Raw genomic sequence first — 16,401 nt, forward strand, 5'->3', positions numbered from 1 at the left:
TCATTCTTATTTATTTGGTTATATATTATACATGTTTACTTATTTCCAGTTTTGTATACCTATTTAAACTTTATATAAGTTATTTTATATTAGGCATAGCCTTCCCTATAGCATGGTGTATTTTTATTCGTTTTGTTAATAAAAGTTCTATGTTTTATATATAAGCTAAAGTGAGTTTGACGTTGTATTTTGTTGTTGCATTCAAACAATTGTTCGTGTCCATTTAATGCAATTGTAAAATGCGCAAGGCGCTTTTAAGCTATTTAAAAGCGAAGGAAAGCGAGGAAAAGAGGGAAAATTCAAACGAACAATTGCTTTACTCCGAATTGCCGCTATTTGAAAGTGAAAGTAAAATGCTCATGCCACTTTTACAAGCTATTTAAAAGCGAAGGAAAGCAAGGAAAAGAGGGAACGCCCCCGCGGTTATGCCGGCATTACTGGTGTTGTCACACGTCGATTAACCGGTGGGAAAATTTCCTCACCGTCACAACCCTATCTTGCACTAGCTCTACTTCTCGCATTTCATAATCACGTTGGAAAGGTCACGCGTGTCATAAGCATAAGTACCGACCCAGTGTTTACAAAGCGAACGTGTAAAGTCAAACAAAAAAAGGTTAAAAAAAAGATGTCGGATGATTTTGAAGTTGGAGGAGAAAATGAGATGGATTTTTTCGCCCTACCCTACCTTTTTGAACCAGAGTACACAGACGAAGAACTAACGACATGTGACTTTTCCAACTCGACTACGTCATGTGTGAAGCCGTAGACGCGCATCGCAGAGCTAGTGCAAGATGAGCATTTGTGGTTAAAAAGTATATACATTTGTGTTTCTTTTTAGAAAATGACCAATCATTTCGCTATATAAGACCCTTATTCCTCGGCTAGGATCGTGTAGAGCCCTTTGAAGCGTGGACCTTCAACCCACTAGCTCCCATTGAAGTCCACTATATGGAGAAAATCCTGGAATGTTTTCCTTAAAAACTTTAATTTCTTTTCGACTGAAGAAAGAAAGACATGAACATCTTCGATGACATGGGGGTGAGTAAATTATCAGGAAATCTTAATTCAGGAATGAACTAAACCTTAGCAAACTTCCAATTTCAACAGGATTTTTGGGCATCATTTGTGTGTTTGAAGCAAGGACATCTATAATAATTGAAGAAAAGTATCTGTTAGCATTCCCGTTTTTTTTTGGCTGGCATACGACCACCTCGAAGAATGTGATATGAAATCCGCCATCTTTGTTAATGGTGCTCGGTTCTGCAGCGGGTTGTTTTGAGCCAAGGCTGTAAATGCCATGTGACTAATCACTAGTACTTGCGTACTTCAATAAAACAGTCCAATAATTAGCAAAAATAAAATAAACAACTTAGTTGTAGATTGTCATGGTGTTTGTGATTATGCCAGGGCTGCTGGTTCTGAAGGAGCTGGGTATCCAGGTGGAGCGTTACGTGGCCTCAGAAGTGTGCGTGACATGGGGGTGAGTAAATTATCAGGAAATCTTAATTCAGGAATGAACTAAACCTTAGCAAACTTCCAATTTCAACAGGATTTTTGGGCATCATTTGTGTGTTTGAAGCAAGGACATCTATAATAATTGAAGAAAAGTATCTGTTAGCATTCCCGTTTTTTTTTGGCTGGCATACGACCACCTCGAAGAATGTGATATGAAATCCGCCATCTTTGTTAATGGTGCTCGGTTCTGCAGCGGGTTGTTTTGAGCCAAGGCTGTAAATGCCATGTGACTAATCACTAGTACTTGCGTACTTCAATAAAACAGTCCAATAATTAGCAAAAATAAAATAAACAACTTAGTTGTAGATTGTCATGGTGTTTGTGATTATGCCAGGGCTGCTGGTTCTGAAGGAGCTGGGTATCCAGGTGGAGCGTTACGTGGCCTCAGAAGTGTGCGAGGACTCCATCACTGTGGGCATCGTTCGGCACCAGGGACACATCATGTACGTGGGTGATGTGAGAAACGTCACCCATAAAAACGTGAGTATCATCCTTCACCTCAGTTTACTGTTGAAGTTATTTGAAATCAAGTCTACATTTGGTGACCATCTTGGTAACTTGGCAATTTCTTTAAGTACAGCTCTTATATACTGCACAAAAACTAAAATCTTCATAACTTTTGACCATTAACTATAACTTTTGAGAGTAGTGGTATCATAAATCTTCAGGGTAAAACTGTCACCGTACCCATTTGAATGAATGGTATTTTTTTGTCTTTGTACGATATAGGTTCCTGCTTGATTACGTCCACAATATTTCATATTGATCAATCTATTTATTGTTTTTTTTTTCCTTTGTCTAATTTGTTCTTCTGTATCATCCACAGATTCAGGAATGGGGTCCTTTCGATCTCGTCATCGGTGGAAGTCCGTGCAATGACTTGTCAATAGTGAATCCTGCAAGAAAAGGTCTCTACGGTAGGAGTTTATTCAGCTGTGTGTTCTAGCCTTAGTCTTTAGTATTAGTGTTTACACTTTCAAATACCATTTAAAAGATTGGTGTCCATAAGACTACAAAATATTTCTAATTCAAAAATGCTGTTCTTTTAAACATTTTATTCGTCAAAGTATCCTGGAAAAAATGTATCATGGTTTCCACAAAAATATTAAGCATCACAACTGTTTTCAACATTGATAATAATAAGATTAAGAAATGTTTCTTGAGCACCAAATCAGCGTATTAGAATCTGACGCTGAAGTAATGTCTGCTGAAAATTCAGTTTTGCCATTACAGGAATAAATTACATTTTAAAGTATATTAAAATAGAAAACAGTTTCTCTAAATAATAATAATAATACTTTAAGTAATTACATTTTACAGTATTATCAAATAAATGCATCCTTTGGTGAGACTTTTTTCAAAAATATTACCGCCCACAAACTTTTGAATGGTAGCGTACTGTATATCTCAGTTGTATTTATAACACAGCTCGTATATTTGTACATTTTTATGATAATTGTCATATTGAGTTTTCGTAATGTTTTTCAATCTTGCTTTTTGTCTTTCAGAGGGCACGGGTCGACTCTTCTTCGAGTTTTACCGGCTGTTACATGAGGCCCGACCTAAAGAGCGAGATAACAGGCCATTCTTCTGGCTCTTTGAGAATGTGGTGGCCATGGGTGTCAGCGACAAGAGGGACATCTCTCGCTTTTTAGAGGTGTTTGAACATGATGATTAAGCTGTGCTGAATTTGTCTTATACTGTCAGTGGGGCTTTAATATAAACCAGTAGGTTTTGCTGCCACCTAGTGGTAAAATGACCTGCTGTGTAGAAACGAATGAACCCATTATATGCTTGCTAGAGTCAATATTACTAAGGTTTTGGATATATTTTATTATCTATTTATTTTAGTGCTGTCAAACGATTAATCATGATTAATCGCATCCAAAGTAAAAGTTTTTGTTTACGTAATATATGTGTGTGTACTAGGGCTGTCAAAATGGCTGAAAAACTAAATTCGAATTTTGTACTTAAATATTATCAAAATTCGAATTATATTCGAATTTAAAATATATATTTATTTATAATATAAATTATATAAATATGTACATGTAAATACATGTGTAAATATATTCAAAATATATACTGTATGAGTGTGTATTAATATATACATAATAAATAGACACAGTACACACACATATATTATGTAAACAAAAACTATCATTTTGAATGCGATTAATCGTTTGACGGCACTAATTTATTTATTTTGACATTTATTTGTTTATGTATCATAGTGCAACCCAGTGATGATCGATGCCAAGGAGGTGTCTGCTGCCCACAGAGCTCGCTACTTTTGGGGTAACCTGCCTGGCATGAACAGGTTAGTTGGACATGGACTCTTCATTCATTTCATTATTTAATCTCTCACTTTATCATTTTACTTCTCTATTTCCTTTTCTTCTCAGACCGTTGACCGCCATGTGCACTGATAAACTGGACCTTCAAGACTGTTTGGAGCATGGCAGGACAGCTAAGGTACTTCTTAGACCAACCCTCGATTGATTTCTGGATGAAGCAGTTTAAATCAGTTTCTTTACACATTTTTTATAGTTTGATAAAGTGCGGACCATCACCACTCGGTCAAATTCCATAAAGCAGGGCAAAGACCAGCACTTCCCTGTCTTCATGAATGAAAAAGAGGACATCCTGTGGTGCACTGAGATGGAGAGGTATGACGAAATGCCTTTAAAAAGTTCTAAGCTGTAAGTCCAAATGTAAATGTAAATGTGACATTTGTTCAACAGAGAGATCTCGAGGGCCCGCTTCAGTGAACAGTGAGTTTTATCTTATATTGATTGAATCATCTGTCGTCTACTAGCTCACTGAAACCATATCCTACTCAGTAGAACAGAATATGACTACATATCAATACAATGAGACATGTCTTATGTAATCCATACATTGATATAAACATAGATATACACCATGAAATGGCTTGACAAACACAGTTTTCTTCCTGTTTTGGTATATTTTAACCTGGCTTTTTGGAGATTCAAACACAAGTGGACAGTTAAGACAGAAAAGAAAGTCAACACATTGTTGCTTCATTTAGTTGAACTTAATGTACTAAAATAACAAACTAAAACTGAAAAAAAAAAAAACTTTTTTTTTTTGTTAAAATTAAAAAAAATAAATAATAATAGTAATAAAAATGACAAAAACACACAACAAAATTACCCAAACTTTAATGAAAATGAAAACAAAATATAAAAATAAAAACTAATTCAAATATTAATAAAGAATATAATAATATCCCAATGATGCTAAATTAACACAGATGTTTATATAGCGACTTTTCCAAATTTTTCTAACAGAAAGAATTTTCTTTTAAAGCCACACATAACCAGCAACGTTTAAAACTGTAATATTATTACAATTTAAAGTAACTGTTTCCTATTTGAATATACTTTAAAATATAATTTATTGCTGTGATGGCAAAGCTGAATTTTCAGCATCCTGTCACCTGATCTATTCTAATATGCTAAAACCATTCCTTGTATTATATTATACAGTGTTTGTTTGTGTAAAAGAACAGCATTTATTTGAAATAGATTTTTTGCAAAAAAACTTACTATCATATTTGATCAATTTAATGTCCTTTATTGTGTCCTGTATATTCTCTATCTTTAAAACAAAAATAGCAATAAACTGTTCTAGAGTATTCATCATCTGTCTATTCACATCACAAGAGTGTTGCACTTGTGAATACATTTAAACGAACTTTCTGCCCTTTTCACTTCTTATCAGGGTGTTCGGCTTCCCTGTCCATTACACAGACGTGTCGAACATGAGTCGTCTGGCCAGGCAGAGGCTGCTGGGAAGGTCGTGGAGCGTCCCGGTCATCCGTCACTTGTTTGCACCACTCAAAGAGTACTTCGCCTGCATCTGAACTCAAATCCAGTACAGATGAGAAAAATCTAAACCGATGTAATACCAAGAGCTTCGAAAGCAAGCTCTCGTATGTTATTTGCAAGTTCGACATCAGAAAAAAAAAAGTTATTTTATGTTTTGTTTCGGTTTTTTTCTTCTGGTTTGGAATAATTGACTCTTTTTTTTTAATTCTATTTAATTTTTTGTATTATTCATTTTACTTTTTAGCAGTGTTATCCAGTATTTGATTTATGTGTGCAAGCTATACTTGAGACATGGCCTCCTTTTAAGGCACTGAGAGACGATGTAACAATTCGAGGCAGAAACGAGAAATTAGTTGAGACGGAAATCGCATTCAGTTCGCCTCCTGAGTTTTTCGACTGTCGGGTCGCGGATCGATCTAATTCTCGCGGTGCGCGTCTGAGCCTTGAAAAAAAAGTTTTCTCTTAGTGTCAGGGGAGCTCTGTCTTAACCAATCCAAAACACCAGATCACAAATACCTCTTTGTTTACAGTTTCTATACACAACTGAAGGTAATAAAGGTACTACTGTAATAGGTGACAATATGGTGCTTGAAGGTGGTGAAAAACATTGCAACTCATGTGGTGCTACTACTCGAAACAAGATCATGGGGTCACGTTTTGTACCATCGTCAGGGAAAACGAACGACTGAAACCTTAAAAAAAAAAAAAAGGTCTGCCACATCTCATTTTATATCTTTTACAGCCTTTTTGTACAATATTCTCTGGTGCTCTTTTCAAAAAAAGAAAAAACACACGCCTGCTTTCTTCAGTATGCCTGCAATCCGAATGCATGAAACCAGCCACATGGGCGGTGATGTTTTTGTCATCCATACTTTGAAATCAAAGGCTGTGGTGAGCTACTTTTTTTCTAGTGTCACACAGGCCAGAATCATTACTGTACAACTCTTAGCGCGCGTGGCGGCCGCAGGAAGGATGGCGTCGGTCGTTTTGTCATTTTGCCGGCCAGGTGAATCAGCCTTCAACTGCGGCGTCCGCAGGCTATTCTCAGTCAGGTGCAAAACTATAAAGGTGCGGCTTCACAATGTTCTTCTACCTTTTAATAGCAATTTTTTTGTGCTGTGTTACCAACAATATCGAGCACTTTTGTATATGTATACTTCTTTATTTCTTTGATATTTTTTTAAATCTTTCTCCTTGATTCTTGTGAATTGTTCTTTTTTTTCAGTTATGTTTAATGATGTGAAACTCTTGCCGTTATATAAGGTAATACTTTGTTGTGTACAGTAGGGCTGTGCCAATAGATGTGAACGAATGAGCTAGGATAGAATAAATCCATCTGTCGTGCCGGTGGTGAAGGGGCCGAATTCCAGTAGCACCCCTCTCATGTTTCCATGTGCTACATGAGATACAGTATAGTGTCTGCTCACGGTTTTTACCGCTGTATAATCCCAAAGTGAGTGTGTTAAGTATCCCTGTAGGAAAAGTAGTTGGATGGGGTTAAATACGTCTGGTCCCTAGCGTAGATCTGAAAACATTATTATGTTTGCCAATGGTGAATGTTGACCATGTCAATAATTTAGTTATCACGCAAGCTATATAGGCTAAATTTGTGAATCTGGTTAGAAACGGTCGGGCTCTAATGAAATCCTTGTTAGGCGCTTTTTTTAAATTTAAGGCATTGCACTGCTTACATACCTTAACATTTGTCACGTTCAGCAAAGTTGCTTTTATTATGTTCCCAATTTTATCAACGCCCAGATTTGTTTCTTTTTGTACATTTTGTACATAGAAATTGTCTGTTGCTTTTTTTAATGACCTGTGAGATGTACAAATATAATTCTTTGCTAATATATATCATAGAATCAAAACAGCACTCAAATCGCAAGAGGGGGGTAATTGACAAAATGGCAACAGGCTAATTGACATAAGCTATAAAGCAGCAGGGTGTCTTTTGTAATTCATATTTATATGTGTCGAACGGAGGATCAAACTAAAGAATGAGTTCGCTAAGTGATTTTAACAGTCCCATCTTTACTGCACAGCCCTACATACAAAAGTGTGTTTCGATTTGCTTTTTAATTCTTGTTTTAAGTACTAAGAGAGGGATTGTAGGTGTTTCATAAGGTGCTAAACATTTTATCTAATTGAGAAAAATATATTATTTGGAAAATAAATAAACCTGTCTTGATAATGACTGTTTTTTTTTTTTCTCTCGATTGTTTCTTGTAGTATTGGAGAAGCACTATTATTTTACTCTCTCATATAAAGATATTAACAAAGGCATTTTAACTTTGTACTTGAAAAAAATAATGATAAATGATGAAAGATTCTTATATTGTTTTAGAATAGACATTGCTGTAGTTGGTGCTTATCTGTGGGAAATCATGTACTCATAATGGGAAATTGAAAAAAAACAACAACAAAAAAATGTAGTTTTGCTGTTAACATGTACTTGCTTAATATCCAGGCAGAATTGCTTCTAAGTCCTACATTCCATGCCATATATCCAGCCCTCCATCTTCTTTTGTTTCATTTTTTTTTTTTTTAGATTTCTGTTTTGTTAAATTTCATTTGCTTTATTTGGGTATATATATATATATATATATATATATATATAAATATTTGGCTGTAACAGCCTCTTGTTTGCTCTCCTAACAGGATCTCTGTATATCTCGGTGACACTGTTGATATTTGTGACCTCTGTTGTGTCATATAAACTTTTTTCAAGCCTTCTCTTCTTTTGCAATCAGCTCATACAGCAAATGTAGCAATCATTCACCACCTCTCCCCCTTTCTTTCGTTATGTGCCCAGAACGAAGAAAAAAAGGCTCCTTATGTACTTGTGCTGGAGAACACTTGAATAAATGTATTGTTTTTTGTGAAAAAGTTGTGTTTTCTTTGCAAGTATTTACCATAAAATTATATGTGATTATTAAGTAAATTATTAATTGTATATCATTATTAGTTAAATAACATTTAACTTCTAAAAATGTATTATTTGTATCGAATGTTTCAATATAATATTCTGGAAAGGATGCGTAATATTAATATTACTATTACACATCCTTTAATATTAATATTTAACAATTCGCCTAACTCTCGCATGCTCTTTAAAACATTTTCCTCCCTCCTTTGTCCTCCTCCTCCCCCTCCTTCATCAACTCTTAACAGCTGACGACTTTGCCACATTCTTCATGACTCTGCACCCCTTTACCTAAATTTAGTACTTCAGAGTTATGTGCCCTCTAGAAGCTTGCGTTCTGCAAGTGAACGGCATATTATTGTGCCATCTCAAAGAGGCACAAAATCACTTTCACAGACTTTTTCATTAACTGTTCCCTCCTGGTCGAGCTGAAGGCTCAACAGTGCCTGAGCAGTGCAACAGGCTGATCGCTTCCATGCCACACCTCACTGATGCTGGAATTTATGCTAAAGGAGCCCCGGCCAAGTATTGAGTGCATAAATGAACATACTTTATTCATGAGAGCTGTAAGCTCTAATCATCAAAATAAATAAAAAAAACGTTTGAAATGTTTTTCTTTACATGTAATGAATCTAGAAAATATGAAAGTGTCACTTTTTGAAATAAGTTACAAAAAAAATGAAGATGCACCTGTGTGTGTGTGTGTATGTATGTATATATATATATATATATATATATATATGTGTGTGTGTGTGTGTGTGTGTGTGTTTGTGTGTGTATATGAGTATTTGATTGTTTAACTATCGATTGAACGATATTTAATAATCTAGCCGATCAATGTGGATGTCGTAAGTTATGTCCAATGTCCATAAACAGCTCGAGCCCACCAGCAATAAACACGATTAAACGCGAGCTCTCGCCAGACATCTGATATTTCCCTTATGAAGCCGTTGTGATATCCTTATAAATGTTGAAAAACCAACGCACGTTGGCATTTCTTGATGCCTTGAGACATATTGAATGTGTTGTGTAGAGTAAGGGCTTGGTCGCCCCTTTGTGTGACACCCTCGATATGGTCCAAATGGGATGAGTCTACATCATCATCACCATCATCATCAGCCTCGTCCATGCAATCTACATATCAGAAGACATTAGTGATGCACTGCATTGCACAAATGTGCATGTGTACATGGTCATAAAATACCTCTTGAAGTCATGTTTACACTTCACGTGACTGCATATATACATGTGTGTGTGTGTGTGTTTGTGTGTGAATATGAGTATTGGTATATTGTATTCTAGGGTATATTATATAGAGTATATTATATGCTAGGAAGTATATATATGAATATTAATATGTAATAAATGTATTTGAATAATGTAGATTTTTTTTTATAATTTAGTATTTTGCATATATGTAATACTTTGTGTATCTGTATTATATATAATGGTTACATTCTGGAAACGACAACATTTAAAAAAAACATTATATTTATTATAAGCATAAGTATATGGACACAACTATATATACACTTTTAAATAATTGTGTTAGTTTATTCGTGTATATATTTAGTAATAATAAAAAGAAATATATTTGATTAATGATGATATTTTTACAATATCTATGGTATTTTAGTTAAATATATATAATACTTTGTATATCTATGTTATGCATAATAATTTATATTTGTACATTTTATATTAACATACATAAAAAACGCTAAAAAAAATAGTACTTCATCGTCTAGTTAGCACGGTTGCCACATTGACATAATGATCCAGTTCCATCCCCTATAAATCTGTATAAATGGTACGTACCACTGACGACAGGACACGCCCATACTGCAATACCATTGGCCGCTGCTGAGGCCATCGCTGTGGATCTCTCCTGTGATTGGTCAGCGCCGGCTCTCACAGTCTGGATGCTGCTGCAAGCGTAAGGTTTACCGGGCTGGACCAACCGAAGCATCTGCCTGCCGTATAACAGGCTTTATTGTTCACAAGTGAAGGAAAAGCGCTTTTTAAGGATATAACAAAGGAAGTAAGTGCACTATGCCTCTCTATTTTGCATTCATTTGTAAGATATTTTCAGAAACTCCTCGCTGACTAGCACAGAGATATATTGCTTGGCTCGGAATCGTGTAATTTTGTGGTATGGAAAGAATCTCCCAGTCTTGTTTGTGTCTCGTGTTTCCCGTATATCATTCCTAATGTGGGTTGGTAATTGTTTAACTATCGATTGAACGATATTTAATAATCTAGCCGATCAATGTGGATGTCGTAAGTTATGTCCAATGTCCATAAACAGCTCGAGCCCACCAGCAATAAACACGATTAAACGCGAGCTCTCGCCAGACATCTGATATTTCCCTTATGAAGCCGTTGTGATATCCTTATAAATGTTGAAAAACCAACGCACGTTGGCATTTCTTGATGCCTTGAGACATATTGAATGTGTTGTGTAGTGAAAATTCAGAAATAATATATATATATATATATATAGAGAGATAGATAGATAGATAGATAATTTCTCTTTTCATTCCTTTAATTTTACTGCAATGAACATTTCAGCATAAAAATGTAAATAATATAATATAATAAATAAATGTTAAAATATTTTAAATTATATAAATTGTGTAATACAGTATATAATTTAAAATATCTTTATGCAATTTAAAATAATATTTGAAATGATGTATATTACATATATTGCACCAATTCTTCCTGTTTTTCCATTCCATTTATTTTCCCCATTGGCACAATTAATATTTGATTTAATATAATGTAAATATTATTTTAAATGTAAATTTATTGTCTAAAACAATATATAATTTTAAATTATTTAAATATTATTTATTCAATTTAAAATTAAATACATATATTTAAAATTAAATGTTAAATGTAGAATATATGTATTCTGTTTATTGCACTTATTCTTTCTGCTCTAATAGTTCAAATTGCACTGAATATCCCATCCTGTTTTACTGAATGGAAGTTGTTTCCACAAGAAAGATCTGAAGTTTTCATGTACTTCATGCTACCCAGAAGAGTGCCATCTGGATCTCATGGAATATGGCACGGTTCAAAAGTGGGTCATTCATTCCTGAGGAAGGCCTCCATGAGTCATGGCGAGGAACAAATGCTCCAATAATTTTTCTTCGGGCTGTGTTGTGAGGACAGGACAGATGTAGCTCATGCACTGTACTGTTTCTTTTTATAGTAGGATGTCTGAGGACACACCCTTATTCTCCAGCTCCATAGTAGCCCCTCCTTGCTCACATACACACACGCCATTCACCATCAGGGGCTCAGAACAGGGGGGTGGGGGGAACCCTGGGCAGCACCATACTGTGAATATGCCGCACCCACCTGCCCCCGACTCACTTTGCAGCATAGACTCGCATGCACGCTTTCACTTGGGATTAGATCATAAGGAAGTGCGGTGCTGCAGGGAATGTACAGTAACAGCTGCTAGCCTACACAATCCCACATCCCTGCACATGCAACGCTGGAAAATCTGGGTCACAATTGCTCTGATCATTTTTGAGCATTTAATATGAATTCCACACCCTGTTTCTGTAGTGTGTTGGATGTTGAGGTTTTGTTGAATCAACATTACTGGAACGTTTGTTGCAGTGCTGAAATTGCTTTAATGTGTCATGAATAATTAACATGTTCACATGTAATTACCATGTTAAAGGCTCGATAATGTGACTAATCATGCCAAGCTGACGATAATCACACATGTTGGTGTCAGTTTACCCGCTAAAGTGAGATTCTTGAATGGCGTAATGCTTTGCAACCTCTTTAAACTAATGTTGTGGAACATTTGGGCTGTGATATGAATGATTGATCCTGTTTGGACATCAAGTAAGGACATACGTAGTTGGTTTCCATAGCCCAAATATGGAAAAATGGATTGCTGCAAGCTCTCTGTTGAGACATGTGATGTCATTCCAAAAGTATGGGGTGTATGTTATTATATAAACAGGGTTCCCACTTCCCATGGTCATGGAAAACCTGGAAGTATCAGTCACTATAATCTCAATATAGTGGAAAATTTCTGGAAATTTCTATAGTAACTAAAATTGTTTTTAAATGATTTAATAGGCTTCATATGTTTGGTAAAATACAGTAAACAGGGCTCTAGACTCATTCTTTCCACTGGTCGCGCTGGTGCGACAAACTTTCTCAGTTGGTTGCCCCAGCACATGATTTAATCACACTTTTTATTTTTATTTTTTTTTGCTACAACATGAGATTAATCAATGCATGCTGATGAATAGTTTTTCCGTAATCATAGTTAATAGTTATGGTAACAAATGTGGGATTAACATTCAACCCATTCTTTTTCATCAGTATTATTTATGATATGAATTTTGTAAACGGGAGTTCCTCTTTTAACCTCTTTTTAAACCTCTTCGAATTTGCGATCTTAATGTCACGTTTTACAAGAACAGATAATTTTCTGTTGTGCTTACATCTTTACACCTTTCACTTTTTAAGACTAAAACAAATGCTTGAAAGATGGATTCATTGTTATTCTTAATGAAAAGCACATCAAAAATAAAACGGTGCAATGACAAACTAGCATATATAACGTTTATTAACAAAAATAAGATAATGCATGGCCCACACCACATATGCTGTAATATATATCGACTAATAAATTACAGAAAGTTTAGAAAACACAGTGGAATCAAATAAATAAGAAAATTAAAAGAAAGCCTCCATAACGTAACGTGAGCTAAACAGCAAAGATAACAGCCTTTTCAAAATTAAAACAAAAAGATTATTTAAACTAAATTGGCTGTCGGTGACAGTGCTTGCATGTTTTTCCCAAGAAAACCAACATGTTCACCTTCTCTGGTTTAAGAAGTGGTCTTTTACTTTACTTTTATATTTCGCTTGAAAACCAAATCCTCCATCCATCATTGTTTTCACGTCATTTTTGCCGCGCGCACCTTTGTGCTCGTGCTGATGTGGCGATACACCTGAAGCGCTTGTACTGAAAGCACCTCTATCAGTCTCTTCACGTGATCTGTGAAATCTGACTCCTGATACACTGTGCTGCGGCTCTGCAGCACGCGCTGTATGGAGCAGAGCAGACCAAGGACTTGCACAAATGCGACCACGTCAAATTTTAACTCGCACATTCTCAAAAAATGGTCGCATATTCGACCATTTTGGTCACAGACTGGGCCCTGGTAAAAACTGTAATTTTGTGAAGTATTATTACAATTTAAAATAGGCTTACCTGTTTTCTATTTGAATATATTTTAAAATGTAATTTATTCCTGTGATGGCAAAGCTGAATTTTCAGCATCATTACTCCAGTCTTCAGTGTCACATGATCCTTCAGAAATCATTCTAATTTGCTGATTTGGTGCTTAAGAAACATGTCTTATTATTAGCAATGTTGAAAGCAATTGTGCTGCATAATATTTTTGTGGAAACCGTAATATATTTTTTTCAGGAATCATTGCTGAATAGAACATTTATTTGAAATAGAAATATTTTGTAATAATGAAAAAAAAAACATTTACTGTCATTTTTAATCAATTTAATGCTTCCTTAATCATTGGTATTATTTATTTCAAAAAATGACTGAATGTGTTATAAAGACCCTGTAGTGTTATATAATACACATCTCTATAAACACTCTGTCTTTGGATTCTCGTAGGGTGAACCATGTCTTCCAGCTCAGCAACGGTGCGCATTCTTATAAAGGGAGGTAAAGTGGTGAACGATGACTTCACACAAGAAGCGGATGTGTACATCGAGAATGGCATTATCCAGCAAGTGGGCAAGGAGCTGATGATCCCAGGTGGGGCCAAGGTTATAGATGCCACAGGAAAGCTGGTGCTTCCGGGTGGCCTAGACACCAGTGTTCACCTGAACGAGAGCTTTATGAACGCCAACACCGCGGATGACTTCTACAGCGGCACCAAGGTATGAAAGTCAGAATTTACTCAGAACTGACTTACATTCATAATTTGTTATTGGTCATACTAGGAATTACTTATCAGTCCATGTTATTCTAAAGAAAATCTTGCTCCACCTCTGAACATTTTTATTTGGCTGACATCATCAAGCCCTCATTTTTCAATCCCTCCTCTCTCAATTCATTCAATTCCCAATGGTTAAAATCCCACCCTAAGTTTGTGTCCTGTTTCATTTGGAATTATGTCACATTACAGAAGTAAAATACTGATTTACGTTGACTGATATGTCTCCTAACTGAAACACTGTTGCTGTGGTTATGAATATTTTGATTCCCAGCTAAAATAATATTTAATTATTTTAAATAAGTGTTTAATTTTATACAGATTTAAAGTAATTGATCTGATCATACACCAGTTTCCTATTTCTGTGCCATGTCTGTGACCTAGTGGTTAGTAAATTCTTTGAGTACAGTCAGTGTTACTCATGTGGGAAATTTAGGATTGAATCGGGTTTGCGCCACATACCAATCTCGTATCCTTTCTTGCCTCGAAATCATTTTCTTTTCCTTCTCAAATGTCACTAAAAAGTCAAAAGCCCTAAAATATTATGTTTTATATTGTCTCATTAGTATGGAGCACCACACATGACAAGCAAGAGAAAATAAATATTGTGTAAGAATTTGCTACTAAGACTTATTAATTTGTGGCCATGTTTTATTAATTTGTTTCCTTGTTTTAATTTAGATAAATTGTGGCAATTTACCAAAAAACAGTGTAAAAAATGAATAAGTTGTTGGAACAAATTCTTAACTCATGGCCACAATATCTAATTTTCCCCCGTATGTCATGTACATTAGGTATGTAAAATCTAATGTAAAAGAACTAGGGAGGTTATTAAAATGGCTTAAGGCTTCAGCTTTGTCACTTCTAAGATGAAATAGCGTGGTTCCAGTTGGGGCATATAGAGAAAAAGTAGAAGCAAACAATTGATTTTTTGACTTCGGACCCCCCACACCTTGGGGGCCTCCCACCATCTGCCAGGGGCCTATTATCTCACGACAACTCAATAAGTTCTTCTCCTCAGAAGTAACTAGTATGGTAGTACTGCTTAGAGTATTGTACCCTAAATAATTTTTCAAAAATGTATTTTGATTTTCCTTGCATTGTATGATTGAATTTTATGCAATATGAGTTTTTTCAGATAAGCGTTTTCATACAGTGGAAGATCTGAACTAAAATGATGTGTGATGTAGCAACCGTTTAATGTCACATTCATTTGTTCTTGTTTTATAAATACTTCAAAAGCAGTGATGCACTCGCTTCAGCAGCCCTGCCTAAATAAATCCCATGGGTCACTTAGCAGACACTGAGATGCAAGAGTGAGCATTGCACACTCACAGTCTGCCTCCATCAACCGCAGGGCTCGATACACTCTCACAAATACATACACGCTCTTATTCCCAGAGTGCTGGGGGCTTTGAGATGACAAATAAAGAGTTGTTATCGGCGCTGTTATTGTTAGCCTTGGCAACACAAGTGGCATTCTCTTCCCCCCTCCTCCCCGCTACAGCCATGAGACTCGCCGGGCGCAGAGACAAATGGAGATCAGATTCTGTTTCCATAGATACAGGAGCACTGCTGCAAAGACTGCTGCAAAAGCCTTTCACTTGTGCCATTGTGCTGGAAGACAATGGTGCACAAATACACGCCCCTTCAGTGGATGTAGCTGCCCGGATTGTGTCAGCTGAGAGATGCTTTTAAAGAGGACCGTTTTTGTGGTTGAATTACTGTTAATCATTGTTTCCTCGTACTGAAAAAAGCCTTCTACTAATTATGTGTTTTTCTGTAAAACATTATGCTCAGACAGATATTGTGGGCTATTAATTAGTGGTGTTGGCTAAAGCATTATGAGGAATACATATTATTATTGTATACATTTACATTTAGTCATTTAGCAGACGCTTTTATCCAAAGCGACTTACAAATGAGGAATGTTAAATGTTATTTTATAACATTTTTGGTGGATAATCCACACTGTCTTTGACTTAAAACAGGGCCAGAAAAACAAAAAACAACAACAACAACAACTCATACCTCATATAGGCTTATACCAGTGCCGTGCGGAGGTGTTATAAAATGAAGAGGCAGTTATATATATATATAT

General features: G+C 35.6%; 2 protein-coding genes across 2 annotated transcripts in view; both read left to right on the forward strand.

The window, feature by feature from the left end:
• Window positions 1–7,773, forward strand: part of LOC107752744 (DNA (cytosine-5)-methyltransferase 3A-like) — a 64,898-nt gene extending 57,125 nt beyond the window's left edge. The window contains exons 17-23 of the mRNA XM_016568773.1: window positions 1,850–1,995; window positions 2,342–2,432; window positions 3,024–3,172; window positions 3,750–3,835; window positions 3,921–3,990; window positions 4,066–4,184; window positions 5,263–7,773. Coding sequence (XP_016424259.1) covers window positions 1,850–1,995; window positions 2,342–2,432; window positions 3,024–3,172; window positions 3,750–3,835; window positions 3,921–3,990; window positions 4,066–4,184; window positions 5,263–5,404 — 803 coding nt within the window. The 3' untranslated portion in view covers window positions 5,405–7,773. The remainder of the gene's footprint in view (window positions 1–1,849; window positions 1,996–2,341; window positions 2,433–3,023; window positions 3,173–3,749; window positions 3,836–3,920; window positions 3,991–4,065; window positions 4,185–5,262) is intronic.
• Window positions 7,774–10,221: 2,448 nt separating this feature from the next.
• Window positions 10,222–16,401, forward strand: part of LOC107752745 (dihydropyrimidinase-related protein 5-like) — a 15,857-nt gene continuing 9,677 nt past the window's right edge. Inside the window, exons 1-2 of the mRNA XM_016568774.1 lie at window positions 10,222–10,333; window positions 13,976–14,244. Of these exons, the coding sequence (XP_016424260.1) occupies window positions 13,984–14,244 (261 nt within the window). The 5' untranslated portion in view covers window positions 10,222–10,333; window positions 13,976–13,983. The remainder of the gene's footprint in view (window positions 10,334–13,975; window positions 14,245–16,401) is intronic.

This window comes from Sinocyclocheilus rhinocerous, unplaced genomic scaffold (genome assembly GCF_001515625.1).
Source record: "Sinocyclocheilus rhinocerous isolate Xijiao unplaced genomic scaffold, SAMN03320098_v1.1 scaffold61, whole genome shotgun sequence".
In the NCBI taxonomy this organism is placed as follows: domain Eukaryota; kingdom Metazoa; phylum Chordata; class Actinopteri; order Cypriniformes; family Cyprinidae; genus Sinocyclocheilus; species Sinocyclocheilus rhinocerous.